The following is a 17,393-nucleotide window of genomic DNA, read 5'->3' as shown; positions in this document are numbered from 1 at the left end:
ACTTAAGACAGATAACATACTGTAATGATCACCGGCTTGGACATACAATAATAAATAATACAGTAGGGTATGGGTTGCATAATTTTGAAAAACAGCGTAAATCCAAATACAGAGTTCAAACAATATTGAAACAAAACATAAGCAACCTCAAGCATAAATCTGAATACAGGGCTGAAACAGTGTTATACAAAACAGGCAATTTGACATGACTTATTAAACAATGCAGAAACTACCCAGTTTGAAGATGTGGCTCAGATTATGACATTGACTTTAGCAACATTGATTTGAATGGCATTTCTTTGGCTTCCTTCACTCCACAGCTTCCTCCTAGTTTGAATCTTCCAGGCTTCATTGGTTGCTTGGAACTTGCCACGCTGAATGATGATGTCATCAGTTTATATAATTTCAAAAATGTCTACAATATTACCAAATCAGTACCTTGTGCCAGGTAGGAAGTGTTGTATTAATGTGTATTAATCATACTTACAGATTCTTTATTATAGCATTTCACATTAATATATGATGTGACTCCAAAAGTCGAGGAAATGTGAATCTAATACATATGTGGAGAAAGTCATTGAAAGTGCAGTTTGCTTTCTTCCATTCTCCCCACTTTGCTGCTTTACTGTTACAAAGACTTAGCCATTTCTCTTTGCACAGAACCAGCCAGCTATATATTCATGTGTCTCACAGCATCGTGTATGTTTAGGCCTTTATATGCAACAATCTGAGAGCCAGGTCAATACAAATATATTGCTTGATTATCCGACAATGTGTGCAACTATAAAAGATTGAGCTGATTTTGTCCTCCTCAAAGTTCCACTACTGTCTGATCTGTGATGGCTCATTTACACCTAACAAGTCACCACTGGATGAATTGTCTCTTGTTGTTACCTCAGTAATCCTCGTTTTTATAAATCATGCCTAGAACTTCATATTGCATACACCATATTTTACAAACATTTTCAGAAATGCTATCATGTAATATTATCCAGTTTATAGCTGGTACTCCCAAAGGCAAAGGCTACATCACTGGCCTGTTCAGTTGACCACCTTGTCTTTACCACAGACAAGCAAGAACAGCCTTCTCAATAGGCAACAAAGAAAAATGATCTACGTAATTCTTTTCTCCCTCACACAAGTTCTTTCCTCTGATTTTAGAAAATTTAATTAACATGAAAGGAAGCTGCACAAACCCTAGTATTTTGCAACTCTCATGCAAAATATCCACATACTAGTTACAAAACTTTCCTGCATAAAAATTAATATTAAATATCACAAATAGTATAACCACTGGTACTTACAAATCTGTACAACCTACAGAACATTCAAGCGACAATAACAAACATAATATTACTCAAGCTGTGAATGGCAGTAAACAATGAATTTCTGTATACCTTGTGGGTGGGTGTTTAAGATGCTGTTTTATTTTGCTACTTCTGCTCTATTTTGCTACAATATACCAACACAAACCCCTCTGGAAATACATTCTTTCGCATCATCTACTTTGTTTCTGATTTCTTTTTTAAAGAGTTGCTTCTAGATATTATCTCTCCAGGATAATAGGACTTCTGATTCAGTATCTGAGTTTTGGTTGCCTCTCTCCTTCATCATGCTAGGGATAAGTTGGCCTTCACACAGAGTCGAGCCATAAATTATTTCTTTGATGGTTCTGGCTATGCTTTGGTGAGGAACATTGAGAAAAGAGGAAAATTCAGTCTCGTAACTCGTTTTGATATAGAAGTTCGAACACCGACAGATAATGGACTTCTCCTCCTGATGGTTAATGGAGTAAGTAAATAGATATCCTAACCCCATTGTTCATTTCCCAGTTACAAAATATCTGCCCTGAAATAACTCCACATGTAGTTTAAATGCTCTTCCTGAAGAGAATGCTTAATGACTGTATTGAATTACTTGGAAGTAGAGATGGGCACGATCAGAATCACGATGTGAAAAAACCTCAATGGCATTTGTGCCATCGGGACTCAGCAAATCGATTCCGTCCATGGTGACCGATCCAGCGTTCGGGGGGGGGGGGGGCTTGATCGGGGTGGCCATCGTGATCTAATCGGAAAGCCAGACACTCAGGTGCCAATAATCTATTCCCCTAGCAACGGAGCCAAGGGAATGCCTGAGCTGTGTTTGCCCTCCTTCTGTCACCCTAGAAAACCGAATGGAAGCCCAGCTTTCCTTGATTAGCAGGCTTCCTTCCAACCACGGAGCAGCAACCCAGGGGAGGGAGGGGGAAGGGGGTGTTCTGAAGCCAAGGGCACAAAGGTTTTTTGCTTTTTAAAAAAACGGGGCTTTGTAGGAGGAATGGGTGTTTTTCTGTCTGTCACTCTCTGTTTTCAACCTGCTTTTAAAACACTGTATTTTGTGGGGAAACCTCATTCACGGTTCTCTGTGTGTGTTTAATATGCTTTTGAAGCGCAAATATGCTTTTTGAAGACTGGCTGCTTGCTTTTAAAATCGGGTGGGGAGGAACGGAGGATTACGTCCCTGCTTTTTTTAAAAAGCTGGCTGAAACATGTTGATGGGGTGTCTTTCTCTATTTGGAGAGGCAGGGATAGATCCCCCCCTCTGCTCTAAGTGTGTGTGTGTGTGTGTGTGTGTGTGTGTGTGTGTGTGTGTGAGTGTGAGTGTGAGTGTGAATCAGGGCTGGATCGATGGGGGGCAGGGGGTAGTCCGCCCCCAGCGCCGCCAAAGAGGGGGCACCGGGCACGGTTGCCAGCCCCAGGAGCACGCCTGGGGAAAGTTGAATGGCACGGGTGGCCTCCCAGCCACCCGCGCTGTCTTTTGCCTTTCCTGCAGGACAAGGGGCGGCCGGCTTGCAGGAAAAGCAAAAGGCAGCGCAGGTGGTTGGGAGGCCACCCGTGCTGTTCGTCTTTCCCCAGGACAAAGGACGCACGAGCAAGCCAGCCAACCCTTGTCCTGGGGAAAGGCAAAAGGCAGCACGGGTGGCTGGGAGGCTGCCCACGCCGTTCGTCTTTCCCCAGGACAAGGGGCATGCAGGCAAGCTGGCTGCCCCTTGTCCTGTGGAAAGGCAAAAGGCAGCACGGGTGGCTGGCAGCACGGGTGGCTGTTCGCCTTTCCCCAGGACAAGGGGCATGCGGGCAAGCCAGCCACCCCTTGTCCTGGGGAAAGGCAAAAGGCAGCACGGGAGGCTGGGAGGCCGCCTGCGCCGTTCGCCTTTCCCCAGGACAAGGGGCACGCGGGCAAGCCGGCCACCCCTTGTCTTGCGGGGCAGGTGAATGGCTCGGGCAGCCTCTGAGCCACTCGCACTGCCGCCAGCTCCGCAGCGCACTGGGACAGCCAGCTTGCTGCATGGGTGGGCGGGGCGACCCAGGAGCACAAGAGCCTGACTACGGTTGCCCTGAGCGCTGGCAACTGTAGATCCGGCCCTGGTGTGAATGTCCCCTCCCTGAGGTGAGGTGGCTCGTTGCCGGGTTAAAAAAAATTTCCCCCTCTCTTCTAAGTGTGTGTGTGTGTGTGTGAACGTCCCCTCTCTCCCTGAGGGGAGGCGGCTCATTGCCACCTCCCCGTGCCCGCCAGGCCTGGCGGCCGCTGCCACCAACCACCATTCCTATATTGCTGGAAACAGCGGGGCGCCTCCCGCTTTGGCCTCCCCGATTCCTGATTCCGGATTGGAAATGGGACTTGATTGGTTAGAATTGGTGACCTGGGTTCGGCGGCAGCCCGGATCCACGAACGGCTTGATCGGTATTTTTTTGGGATCGTGCCCACCTCTACTTGGAAGCATTAAATGGAAATACAGAAATGTAGACTGTTTAAATGGATCTGCCTCTACAGTGTAAATCAGAGCTTTTTTGTTGTTTTAATATAAAATCATGTTAAGAAAGAAATTGAAAGATACTAACAATTGCACTCATTGTTGAACTTCTATGTATTGGTAGTAGAGATGGGCACAAAACGAACCATGAAACAAAATTCCAGACAGAACGGCTGGTTTGTAGGCAAAGAAACACACATTCCATGGGGTTGCGTTTTTATGAAACAAACAACTTTTTCCTACTGTTCCGTGGCCAGTTTGGGAAGCCAGACACTTTGGTGCCATTGAATACATTGCTCAGGCCACCGTTCAGTGCCCTTTACTTTTATTTTGAGCACCTCTACAGCCAGTGCTGGGTGGAAGTGGTTTTGGGGACTCGGGTCTCTTGGCATAAGGCAATTGGCATTGATGGCTCCAATTCTATCGAATGGGACTTTCCTGGGGGCACCAGCTTTGGGTCTCTATAACTGTCTCACCAGAGGGTCATATAGAGGGGCTCTATAACTCGGAGATCCATATCGCAATCGTCACCAAACTTGGAGGGTGGCTGGAGGAGAGCCTGCTGAAAACTCCCTGTGAGTTTCAGCTTTCTGAGCATGAAGGGGGCCGTTCTGGGCCCCCACAAACCACGAACCAGTTCATGAACTGGCTCAAGTTCAGCAAAGTTTGTGGTTTGTGGTTCGTGAAACTGAACGAACCACAAACCACGTGGGGTTTTTTTCCCCATTCGTGCCCATGTCTAATTGGCAGTGATGACAAAATAATCTTGATAGTGATAAGTTGATAATTGTTTTGCAATTCTTTCCCAGTGGTGTATGATTTCACTTTTTTACTCATTGAGATATTTTCAGTCATTGTTTGCTCAATAATTTTATTAATAAGATGAATACAACAAGAGTTTGCAAGGACACAAAAACAATATAACAGTCCATTCGCAAAGTAAAAACAGCATATAGTTTAAAAATACAGCCCAAACTGCCCAAACACTTTACCCTCCACCCTATGCCCTCTGAAATAAAACTATTCACATACCTTTCCTACATGCAGCATGTGAAATTGCCCTTCACACCCACTCTGATAGACCATTCCAAAATCCTAAATTCTTTCCAGCATGGATGGTTTCTGTGCTGAAGTAAAACTGAAGATGTCACTTAGTAAATAAATCAGCTAACTCCAGCCTAAATTTTGACTCTGAAGGCAAATTATCCAGTTATATGCAATGATATGGATCAATCCCAAATCCTTTTCATGTCATGAAGTTGAGCCAAGGTATTGTCAATGGATACAGTGGTAGATTAGAGCTGGACCACCCAGTGAGACCTGAATTACATCTCAGCTAATAGGTATAGTATACTGGACTATACAGATAATATGCTGGACTTAAACCAAAGCAACTTAGATTCAAAGCTCCACTAGATGGAAATCCACTAGGTGTTCTCAGGCCAGTTGTTATTGCTCTTATTTTTATAAAATGGGATGACGACGGCACTGTCTTGAAGGACAGTATGTATATGTATATGTATATATGTGATATATACCATCAAGTTGCAGCCAACTTATGGCAGCCCCATAGTGTTTTCAAGGCAGACAGAGGTATTTTGAAAGGCAGAATACAAACGTGGAAAAAAGTTTCCTTAGAACAATGAAGCCTATGAATTGGCACCTTGGAAATAGAGAGGGATGTAAAAATCAGCACTGTTAATGTTTTGTATATTTATTTTTATTCCACCTTTCTTCTGTCATAGAACTCAAGTTAATGTACATAGGCTTCCCAAGAGGGCTTCCATACAAACCCTAACCAGACCAAGACCTGCTTAGTTTCAGCAAGGCTGTTGTATCACATGTCCTCAGAGTATACCCTAGTTTATTTGTACAGGTACTTATGGAAGATGTTTTTGTGGTGTGGTTCTGCACTAAGGACAGAAAGTTTTAGATCATATTTCCTAGATGTTTTGTTCCCTTCTTGTATTTACTCATAGGACCTTTAGTTATGCAGAAGGAAAAATGTCAGCATTTCTGCTTCTCTGCAAATTATGTTTTCCTTCTCCATTAATCAGTAATTATTCTATACAGACATCTTTGAAAGCTATACCAAAGACAGACATGTTGCTAGCTAGGCATTTCAAACAAATGATCAGTAGGTTTATCCTGACAAACACTGGTTTTTGTAAAATTTGTGGAACATAAGTGCATGCTGTAAAACCTTCCTGTTATCTTGTGCAGAGTATGTTCTTCAGCCTAGAGATGCAGAATGGATACCTTTATCTACAGTACGACTTTGGCTTCAGCAGTGGCCCAGTGATTCTAGAAGATTCTTTGAAAAAGGCTCAGATTAATGATGCAAAATTCCATGAGGTACAAATGGAAGTAGAAATAAGAGATTCCCCTTCACTAAGACAACATGTCATTCTAATTAAACAAAAAAACCCTGTTTACTCTGATAGTCCCAATACCTTATTCTTTGATGTAAGGTACCAGCAAACTCTCTCTGAAATCATAATAAAACTTTATACTGAATGGGTAAATGGGTTCCACAAAATCTGAGGAGAAAATCAGATGGGACGAATTTCACAAGTATTCTTATAACCTATCTGTAAAGGCCTCCTAAAATTATCAGCTTCCATTTACAATGAAATGTTTTTGTTTGCAATTCTATTTCTTTATTTTACAATTTTTACAATTATTTACAATTTTAATTTACAATTAAAAGTTTAAAAGCAAATATATTTTCAATAATTATTGACCAGTTAAATTAAGTGGGCAACGATTAGGCTTCACAACCAGTTCTATTTTTTTACTTATATACATTATTTGTATAAATATTTTAAAATATTAGCATTCTTAACTATCTCACTATAGACACTTATGGTAAAATAAATATATGAAGCTGTCATATACCAAGTCAGTCCATTGATTCACTAACTAAATATGATACCATTCTCTGTGGTCTTAGTTGGAAGTCCTGCAAACTGAGAGTGTCCCTCTACATGAGACGCCTTGGCATATGTTCATCAAGTGTAGGGAGATGCAATGGTAACCAGGAATGGTAGTTTAAAAAGACAGAGCTGGCAGAGATTACTCCTCACAGGGTTTGTTAATTTCATCTCCACCAAACAGAAGGCTCTGTCAATTTCACCTCTCTAGTCTAAAACTGTGGAATCGCAACCAGAGGGCAGCGAGGAATGGAAATGGGCTTGAGCTGCCTTCCAGAGCCAGGGTTGAACCTGGAGATATTATAATGGGCTGAAGTTTCTCTTCTGGCATTTCACAGCCCCTTCACATAGCTCCAGTGTATAGCAAAGCCTTAGCCCTACTGTCAGCTCTATCTTTTTAAACTACCCTCCCCAACTATCATTGCATCTCCTAACACATGTTCTTCACGTGTCAGATGTCTCATGTAGAGAGACTCTGAGATTCTTTAACTAGAGATGCCAGGGATTGAATGTGAGACTGTTTGTAAAATATGTGCTCTACCACTGAGCTTTTTTTTTTTTTGGTTGTTCTCCATTCTTTATCATTTCTACCATTTGATCTGGATATTCCTGTAAAAAAACAATGCAAATAAATGGTGAACAATAAATAAAGGCTCTTTTCTCATGAAAAGACTTCTGTTTTACAAACTCTTGAAGAAAATTTCTTGAATAGTTATATTTAGTTTAGTACCATAGTTCTTACTTTTCAGTTTTTGATTTCAGATATCTGTTATATACCACAATTCCAAAAAAATGATCTTGGTAGTGGATAGGAGACATGTGAAAAGCATGGAAAATGAGAAGAAAAATATGCCATTTACTGATGTCTATATTGGAGGAGCTCCTACAGAGGTTTTAAAATCTAGGTTTGTAATTCTGATTTAGTCACTATTTATGTTAAATTTCTCGTTTTAGACATTGATGTATGCTGTCTGCATCCACATTGCTAAGTAAAATAAACAATGCAATTCTATGTTTTAAAAAAATACCAAGGAAATAATGTATTCTTATGCAGGCTGGTTTACATGAAAGAGTGAGTACAAATGGTACCATCTCTCAACACCATGGAGGATTTCTCCTCACTAGCCAGCCTGGCTTCAGAAGTGAGAGGGCAGGAAACTTGGTCGCATCCAGGTCCTCCTCCTCTCACCTGGCTTTCTCCAGTATGACCTGTGGAGAGAAGCCAGGTATATCTTCATCACCCCTGCCCCCTACCCTTTCTGAAGGCAGATATACAGGCTACCTACACAGGCTTCCTGTTGCTTTCCACTTAATGTGTCATCTTCAAGAAGGCTGGGGCTGTTTCTCAGGTGGGTCCCCACTGGGTGTTTTTCTTCAGGATCCTTCCTGATCAGAACAGGACTACCCCACCAGGGGTCAGCCTGCCTCCCTGAGGTCTGCCTCCCTGCAACTGAGGCCTGTAGCTCCCTGCCTCCACACTGCCAATCAGCCGGGCACCAGAAGAACAATTAAAGGGGCGCACAGCTGTGGCAGCATTCGGCCCCAGCTTTCCCCTCTGCTACTGCCCAGCCAAGTACTAGTTGGAGTCCTAGTACAATTGGCCTCCCTGCCAGATACCATATCCCTCTCCCTGCATCAGTTACCAGTCAGGGATATAGGAGCCCCCAGAGCATCCAGCACCTTACAGTGATGGAGACCAACCTTTGTGGTATTTGTACCATAAGACAAACCCAAAGTACAAAATAGTGAGCAATACAGTACAAATCTAACCTGCAGTATCTTGAGGAGTTTGAGCCATATAATGCTACAACTAAGCCTAACTTGATTGTCTTGCTCCTGCTAAGTTGTGCCAAAAACACTAACTGCCCATTTTATTTGTCATACTAGTAAAGATATAGATATATACATATTCACTTACATTGTGTTACTGAAAGAAAATTCCTATAATTTGGTTATCTTTGTTTGAAATGTAGCATTTTGGTATTGAACATGATGTAGTATCTTATATACTAATAGCCAAGCAACCCAGATGTGTGGATATTTAAATCTGGAGACCGAAGCCATGAATGGACAAGACAGATCTTCCTATACACCCAAAAAGTGCCCTGGGTTTGCAGAAAAATCTGAAATCTTAAAAACAAAAACATTGGGGGGGTGTTAAAAATTACAAAGGGAATGCCTGTAGCTATAACCAGATGTCCTCCGTGGCTGTTGCTAGGCAAGGAGAGGGGGAAGGGCTATATACAGAGCCGTTTGGGTCTTTGAGGGAGGATTCGGACTCACTGGGGCCAGGCCCAGAAACAACCACTGGGTGACTTGATACCACGTAACTTGCCTGGCTGCTTGCTACTGTTCAACAACAGCCACCCCATACCCCCAAGCCACTGTAGTAGAGTGGTTAGAGTTTCAGAGTAGGATCTAGGAGACCCAGATTCAAATGACCACTCTGCTGTAAAAGCTCACTCTGTGACTTTGATCCAGTCACACACTCTACGCCTAACCTACCTCTCAGGGTTGTTGTGAGGATTAAATGGAGGCAAGGAGAAGCATCCCAGTTAATGCATCTTTAGCACTTCAATTAAGACAGGCACCTTAAGATGCTATCCAATGTTTTTGGCTTTTTATATCCACTGGGTTTCCTAGCATATGAGCAATCCCACCCTAATTCCAAGCACAGACCAGTAGCCAAGCTGTTCCTCATTGATCCTTGTCTACATACCACAACTGGACTGAGAGACGCTGCCCCAAAAGACTATTCCCCTACACCAGACAACAAGAAGGTTCTGAAGTTAATGACCAAGACAAACTTCATTGCCCAAGCACCTGGACTGGTTAAAACCTTTATTGAAGAACTACTGTGAACAACTATCTATCAGCCTTGAACATAGGTTTACAACTTCCACATGGGGCCTGGAGTTCTCCCTGAATTATGACAGATCTTCAGACCACAGAAATCAATTCCCATGGAGAAAATTGCAGCTTCAGTGGTTGGACTCTATGGCATAACATCTCTGCTGAGCTCCCTCCCTTTCCCAAATTTTGCCTTCCTCAGGGTTCACCCCCAGATCTCTAGGAATTTACACCCTCAGAGATGGCTGCCCTACTTGTACCTGATCTATAGTGCAGATATTGTACTACATGTTGATTGCAACTCCCACCCTAATGTTCAAAAGCAGGATAACAACACTGGGCTGAGAATATTAATCCTGGGTTAAATTGTATGGTTTCAAAGTTCCCTCTTCCCCAATCTGCAATACAGGGATACTGACTAAATTAAAGCCTCCGTTCTCACCCTCAGCCCATTCCTAGTCTGCACTATGGCAATACCAATACTTGGCTACATTTCAGAGTTACTGTAAACCAGTTCTCAATCTCCTTCCTCTTCCTGTCCTTTTTTAATTTCTGTCAAAACCCTGTGATTAAGGATAGTTATTACTCTAATATCATTATAAAGGGGATTAATGAAGGTGTGCAATGTTACAACTATGAATGTATTTATTACAGGGATGTTAGTCTTTGCCTCTGAACAAATGTCATATATTTGCAGTGGTGTCAGTTCACACCTAGCCATCAGCACAAGCTTTAGAGGTTGTATGAAAGGTTTCCAATTCCAAAAGAAAGACTTCAACTTGTTGGAAGAGAAAGGAACTCTGGGAATTGGCTATGGCTGTCCAGAGGAGTCACTTGTAAGTATCCTACTTGTATATCCCACTTAAAAGCTTCTCTTTTATAACTTTTGGTTGTTGTTAACATATAACATTTGTTTAATTTAAAAGGTTACTGTCTCTAGTGGAAGCAGAAGCATGGGTCAGTTTCAGAGATTTTTTTAATAAACCATTCTTTAGATAGAACATTCTCTCTTCAAGGGACCTTTCCAAAAAATATTAGACAAGAACTGCAAGTACTTGAGTGGGGAGAGAGGGAATCTCATTTTCCCTTTCCCCACTATTTTCTCTTTCCTTTCCCCCTTCCCTGAAAGCCCCCTTAGGCTCTCCCCTTTTCTTGCTACCTTATTTCCTTTCCACCCATCAGCCAACCTACCTTTATCTGTTCCCTGTTTTCACCTTTTTCCACCTGTGGTAGACTCTACCAGGGAAAACTGTGACCAGTTGTATGGTGTCAGTTCTTTCCCCCCTGTATCTTCTTCCTCGTGTGATTTCCCCTTTCCCTTCTCTTGGCAACCCCCATACACTCATTTTGCTCAGCTTCTCTCCTTCCCACCTACTGACCATCTTACCTTTTATCTAGCCTCCCCCCACCAGCTATATTTATTATTTCATTTATACTTTGCCTTTCTCCAAAATGACAACACAAAGCAGCTTACATCATTTTCCTCTTCTCCATTTTGTCCTCATAATAACCCTGTGAGGTAAGTTAGGCTGAGAATGCATAACTGGGGCAAGGTCACCCAGTGAGTTTTCATGGCAGAGTGGTAACTCAAACCTGGATATCCCAGATCCTGGTCTGGAACTCCAATCACTATACCACACTGGCTTTCATTCAGTGGTGGCTGTTGAACAGTAGCAAGCAGCCAGTCCTAGATAAGTCATATAAGCCACATGGCAGCAAGTTGCCCAGTGGTTGCTAGAGATGGGCACGAACAGAAAAAAACCTGAACATGATGTTTGTTGTTCATTGCCATCCACAAACAGGGACTCACGAACAACCATGAACATGGCCCTGTTCACGAATATGTTCGTGGTTGGCTGTTCTTGGGGGCCAGCAGGCTCTCCTCCAGCCATCATCCAAGTCAAGATCCCTACTGCACCACTCCCAGAAACCTGACCTGAGCAGGCACCAGGAAAAGTACCAATAATAAATAATAGCTTGGCCCAGAGCCTGGCAGCAGCCCTGGAACTTGTAGGGGTAGATCTCTATCCCATCACACACAAAAAAAAATTCAAGCTCCAATGCACTCTCTCTATCAAAATGCCAACAGCAACTGTCTCTCCACTGTCTGCAAAGTCAGAGCTGGGAGCCCCCCTCCCCCTGGTCTTTGCTCCCTTGTAACAAATTTGGAGTTCCACACTTGAAAGGAAGACCTGCCTGTCAAGCTAAATTGGACTCAGATTGGGGTTTCCAGGGCAACAGCAGGAGTTCAGACAGAGTTCAGACAATCCCTGCCTAAGTTGCCAAGGGAATTGAGTGCAGGTGCCAGACTGTCTGGCTTGATGAACAGCAACGAACAGTAATGAACAAGGCTTGCAATGACCACCTGTTCATTTAGAATGGGGCCTCACAAACAGCTTTTTCATGAACAGCAGATTCTGCTGTTTGTGACTTTTTTTTGTTCATATTGCTGTTTGTGCCCATCTCTAGTGGTTACTGCCAGGCCTAACCCCAATGAGTGCTCCCTCAAAGGCCAAAACAGCCCTGGAACATACTTGCAGATGATTTCTAATAATTGCAGATGAAATAACAAACTGGTTTGTCATTAAGGGAATGAGCCTTGGGTATTCTCAAGACACATGCACTCCCTCTTCCCTTTGCATGCTACTTGGCAATTGGGCCAAATTACATGTGACTCCAGAGGTTTGTGACTGATGTGCCATTTAACCCTAAAAAGCAGGTGCATTAGGGGAACCCAATGTGTGCCAGGGCCATAGTGCTGAGGAAGTGTTGAAAGTAGTTGAGCAGATATTCCTGAAATTGTGCATGATAAACATACCACATATCAAACGTTTCAGAAGCACTCCATTCCAATCTACAGACTGACTATGCCCATTTTATCATGTAAATTGAAAGGCACCTTCAAGAGCTGTAACCTCTTTATTGTACTACTTCTAAATGGGATGATTCTCTTGGGTCAGGTAATAAGGCCCTTTGTAAACTTCTGCACCCCTCTTCGGTTGACATCTGGGTGTATAATCAACACCCAGAGTGGGGGAGCAGTGCCAAATGTAGATTCTTAGGTGCTCTTCAAACCTTCAGATGAATGGGCATAGGCTGGGGGTGCTATCTGCTGCTGCAATCCCACTCCTCTGCCCAGGTGTGTTTATTGTACACCTAAATGTGCTCCTGTGTGAACCAAATTCCCATGCTTTGGACCCTGTTATTTTCTAGTTCAGATAAAGAGGAAAAAATAAAGCAGATGAAAAGACCCATTCCCAGTATGACTGTGTACAGATGGTTCAAGCATGGTCTGATCTGAGAGCTGCTGGAGCATAGCTACTATACAATATATCATTTGCATGAGTTTCAATAAAAGGAATGAATACTGCCCAGCACCAGTGCTTTGTGTACTAGAATTTCAGGTTCTCAAGGAGCGTAACCTTTTGTTTAGCATGTGATAGCACCACTATCACATGCTAAACAAAAGATGATTTGGTGAACCTTTGGAATGTGAAAACTAATCTAGCCTGAATTGTAAAAATAAATATTCTGTCATTTTATTCAAAATTTTCTGTAACTCTTCCTTGTTTGTTTGGTGTGCAGATGTCCCGTAAAGCATATTTCAATGGACAGAGTTACATTGCTTCTAGTCAGAAAATTTCTCCTTTTCATGGATTTGAAGGAGGATTTAATTTCCGAACATTACAACCCAATGGGTTGCTATTCTATTGTGCTGAAGGAGTAAGTATAGTTTCTCACTTTTTACATAAATTATAACTTGAATAAGTTTATAATGGTCTAGATCCAAAGAGCTGTTTCCAAGAGCAGAAGGCGTTTCTTTTGCACAAGGAGAACGTACAATTTCCACTGAGCCTTCCTCCCATTATAGCCTCCTGCACCACAGCCAAATTATTCCTGAGACTTCCTTGACCTTAAAAAGTGGCTTGAGATGGAGTCACAGGAGGCCGCAGGTGGCTAGAAGGTAAGGGCAGGAAAGCTCTAACACTTCTTTCATAGGAACATACCCATATAAATACTGCCTAGAGATTTTGTTTTCCTTTGTAAAGAACTTTAAATATCTGTAGATATGTTTTCAGGGTACTAAATCTCCAATGGAGGGGAAGTTAGTTGCATTTATTAGTTCCAAAAAGACTTAAATTGTGTGATAGATTTGTGGGAGTTAAACTAAGCCAGCTTTTTCTGTATTAGAGCTATAATAGTCAGCTCTTACTGACTGATAAAGACACATGAAAATGCTATGTACTGAAAAGTGAATGTCTTGTGTGCAGTTTAATAATAGGCATGACACAAAAATTAAGTTGTGTTCTGTTCTGAGTCTGGATTCTTGACGGTAAGAAGGAAAAAAATGTTACTTATTCAAGTCCAACCTAAGAAAAAAGAGATGAGCAAAAGAATTTCTTCTGTTTAAATATATGGCACCTTCTCACAAAATTATAAAAATGCCCAAGCAATACTTCACTAACCAGGGCCTTTTCCAGATGGCTTACCTGCCTCCGGAACGTCGCGCCATGTTGCGGGGAAAACGCGAAATATCGCGTTTTCTCACGCGAGTTTTGTGCAACATCGCGTAAAACTCACGCGAGAAAACGCTATATTTCGCGTTTTCCCTGCAACATGGCATGACGTTCCGGAGGAAGGTAAGCCATCTGGAAACGGCCCTAGTTTTCACCACAGAAACATTGCAAAGGACAATGAATGGTCAATTGGAACAGATTCTTCAGGCCATACTGCTTTTATTTTTTATTTCTACAGCGTGGATAGAAAAAAATGTAACAATTCAAAAGTATTTTATTGTTCTGCAAACATGGCTCAAAGGATTAGGCACATAATGATCCAAGATGACAGGTTTCTACACATCCAGGTGAGAGTATCTTAGAAAGTACTTTCACACTGAACTGTCAGCCTTGGGTGAGGTTATTTTCACACCTCAGATAGTCAGTTCATACACAACTTTGATACCTTGTAACAGAAATAAATAATCAGAGACTGAATGGTCACTGCTATCATCTTCAGAGGCCCTGCTTCCTGTGCCCCCACCTTCTGAGACTAGGTGGGTGGCAACCAGGAAGAGGGATAGGTACGGACAATTGTTATGCAAAAACTCTGTTGCACCACACAAAATAAATGTTGTGTCCTTTATGAAAAGCAGAGAGAGAGAAAAGCATCTACAAACCTCTTTGGGGTGAGGTATTCCATGGCCCTGGGCAAACTGCAATGAAGGCTTCTCTTATAAAAAGTTCTTTTGCCTGATTTCCAGACTGCTTTTTAAATGCAATGGTGATTTAAAAAGAAATTTTGGCAGGGCACTTTCTGAATAACTATCAAGAAAAAAGATAGGTATATATGAGGAGATTGCATTGCATCCTGACTGACATGTTTCCCAAGAACAATGTCTCATCCACTTTTTACTGTTAAGTGGCTGAAAAGTTATTTTGCTCATTGACTGATAAGTAAAGGACTGCCTACTCCCTTATGAACCCATCTAACAACTGCAGTCATCTTTTGAGGCCCTGCTTCTGGTGCCCCCACCTTCTGAGACTAGATGGGTTGTAACCTGGAAGAGGGTCTTCGCAGTGGTGGCACCAAGACTTTGGAAAGCTCTTGTGATGCCATGGAGTCATGGTGCATCAAGAGTTAATAAAAATATCTCAGAATTCCATGCACCTGAGCTAGAAGATGTTCTTTCAACTAATTAGTCAAGGTCATTTCAGCCAGAGTGTGTTACAGCCTGATTCAGAGTTGGAAGGGGGGGGATAAAAAGGACCCTAAGGACAGTTCTGGAAAATTACCAGAGTCTGACCTTTTGATTGGCTGAAGCGGGTCCAGAGCTTATAACTGGCCTAAGATTTGGCAAAGAGTATATGAGCATAGGGACAAACGTTAGACAAGCAGAGTGATGAAGGTTAATGAGCTGTTGGTGCCTCATGAGAATATTTGCTCAGCTGTTACTCAGACCGTTTGTGCAAGGAGCTAAGGAACAACATAGGCTCCAAGTAACTAGCTGTAACATCTTGCTAGGTTTTTCTTATTTTCTATGCTTCTGAACTATGGAGACCTGAACTTTATTTATTTTATTTATTTATATTTCAATTTATATACCGCCCATCCCCAGGGGCTCTGGGCGGTGAACAGTTAAAATCGATAAAAACAAGAACTAAAATCAATATACAAACAATAAAACAAGTGAACAAAGTGCAGTGGTGGGGAGAACCCTCCCCCACCCCAAAGGTGGGAGGCCGACATGGCACCGCCCCCTTCAACCACCGAACACCTGGTGGAACAGCTCTGTCTTACAGGCCCGGCGGAACGATAATATGTCCCACTGGGCCCGGGTTTCCATTGACAGAGCGTTCCACCAGGCTGGGGCCAGGACTGAAAAGGCCCTGGCCCTGGTTGAAGCGAGGCGGGCTTCCTTAGGGCTGGGGACCACAAGTAAATATTTATTCGCTGATCAAAGTGATCTCTGGGGAACATACAGGGAGAGGCGGTCCCGAAGATATGCCGGTCCCAACCCGCTCAGGGCTTTAAAGGTAAGAACCAACACTTTGAACTGGATGTAATTTTAATTATTTACTTAAATTGAATTGTTTAATAAAGAGATTATTTTTCTTATCTCAATTGTCTTTACTTGTGAGTAATTCAGGAACCCAGGAAAGTTAACTCTGGAACCCAGGAAACTCTGGAACCCAGGAAAGTTAACTGGTGTTCTTGTCAGGGAGTTCAGGGATTCCTCTGACTTCCAAGCATGGGGAGTCAGAAGGAACAACAGGAACAAGCCTCTTTTTCCTCACCCTTCACAGAGCTTAGGCATTGTTGGGGTGAGGGAAGAATGCAGAGAGAATATCTGGCAGGGAGGAATGCAGAGAGTACCGTGCATCATACTCTCCCCAGGAGGATTTGCCTGTCCCCTTCCATTGCTGTCTTCTACCACCCACTTTTATGTTTCACTTGGCATTTCAAAAATGGTCCTTTTCCTCTCCAGTGTTTTAACTGTTTTTTAATCTTTTGTATTCATTAAAAGTTCCAGTTTTAAATTGTTTTAATGATGCATTTGTAGGCTAGTTTAAATGGTTTTTAAGATAACATTTTAATTTGTGTTTTTTAATTTGTTAGCCACCTTAGTGGACCCATGAGGGCTGAAAGGTGAGGTAAAAATCTTGTTAATAAATAATAAAGTAAATAAAAGTAATACAAGAATCTTCACAGCATTTTCTTTTGATGCCATTTAGACCCAATGTTGTATTTTTGTGTGTTTTTTCAGTCAGATGTTTTCTCCATTTCAATGGATAAAGGAGCTGTTGTTTTAAATGCAAAGGGAGTCAAAGTTCAGGCAGCAGACAAGGCTTATAATGATGGGAAAGCCCATTTTGTCATTACATCTATCTCACTGGAAAGGTAATGCCTACAAATGAGAGGGGATTTGTCTAACAAACATTTGCAGTTCATTATTCTAGTTGTTGCTGGGAAACCAAAAAGCCATACTCCTTTTCCAGAGTAAGCTCTTCTTTAAGGAGATCAATGCATCAGATATTTTTAAAGAATAAAAGGTAGGATGATGGTTGTTGTGGATTTTCCGAGCTGTATTTCCAGGTAGGACCTTTGACAGCAGTGTAAGATTCATACTAACCTTCTATTTAGCACCAGAACAATGCCTCATTATAACACCAATGTAAGGACTCAGAGACAAGAGCTGGTATACCATGATGACTGTAAAAATACAGTCTAATAATCCTGACTTGCTGGGTGCAGCCATCTCCGCCACCTCCAGCCTCCACCCCAGAAGAGGTGCAGCTCAGTGGCCATAAAGGCCACTG

At 42.4% G+C, this 17,393-nt stretch overlaps 1 protein-coding gene across 2 annotated transcripts in view; it reads left to right on the top strand.

Moving 5' to 3' along the window:
- LAMA4 (laminin subunit alpha 4) overlaps nt 1–17,393 on the top strand; it is a 117,688-nt gene that overhangs the window by 80,027 nt on the left and 20,268 nt on the right. For both annotated transcript variants that reach the window (XM_054977530.1, XM_054977539.1), the window contains 7 exons: nt 321–448; nt 1,620–1,791; nt 6,017–6,148; nt 7,489–7,631; nt 10,274–10,412; nt 13,162–13,299; nt 16,841–16,974. In XM_054977530.1, the coding sequence (XP_054833505.1) occupies nt 321–448; nt 1,620–1,791; nt 6,017–6,148; nt 7,489–7,631; nt 10,274–10,412; nt 13,162–13,299; nt 16,841–16,974 (986 nt within the window). The remainder of the gene's footprint in view (nt 1–320; nt 449–1,619; nt 1,792–6,016; nt 6,149–7,488; nt 7,632–10,273; nt 10,413–13,161; nt 13,300–16,840; nt 16,975–17,393) is intronic.

This window comes from Eublepharis macularius, chromosome 1 (assembly GCF_028583425.1).
Source record: "Eublepharis macularius isolate TG4126 chromosome 1, MPM_Emac_v1.0, whole genome shotgun sequence".
In the NCBI taxonomy this organism is placed as follows: domain Eukaryota; kingdom Metazoa; phylum Chordata; class Lepidosauria; order Squamata; family Eublepharidae; genus Eublepharis; species Eublepharis macularius.
Note: the sequence above shows the minus strand (reverse complement) of the source record. Positions and strands in the feature narration are given on the sequence as shown.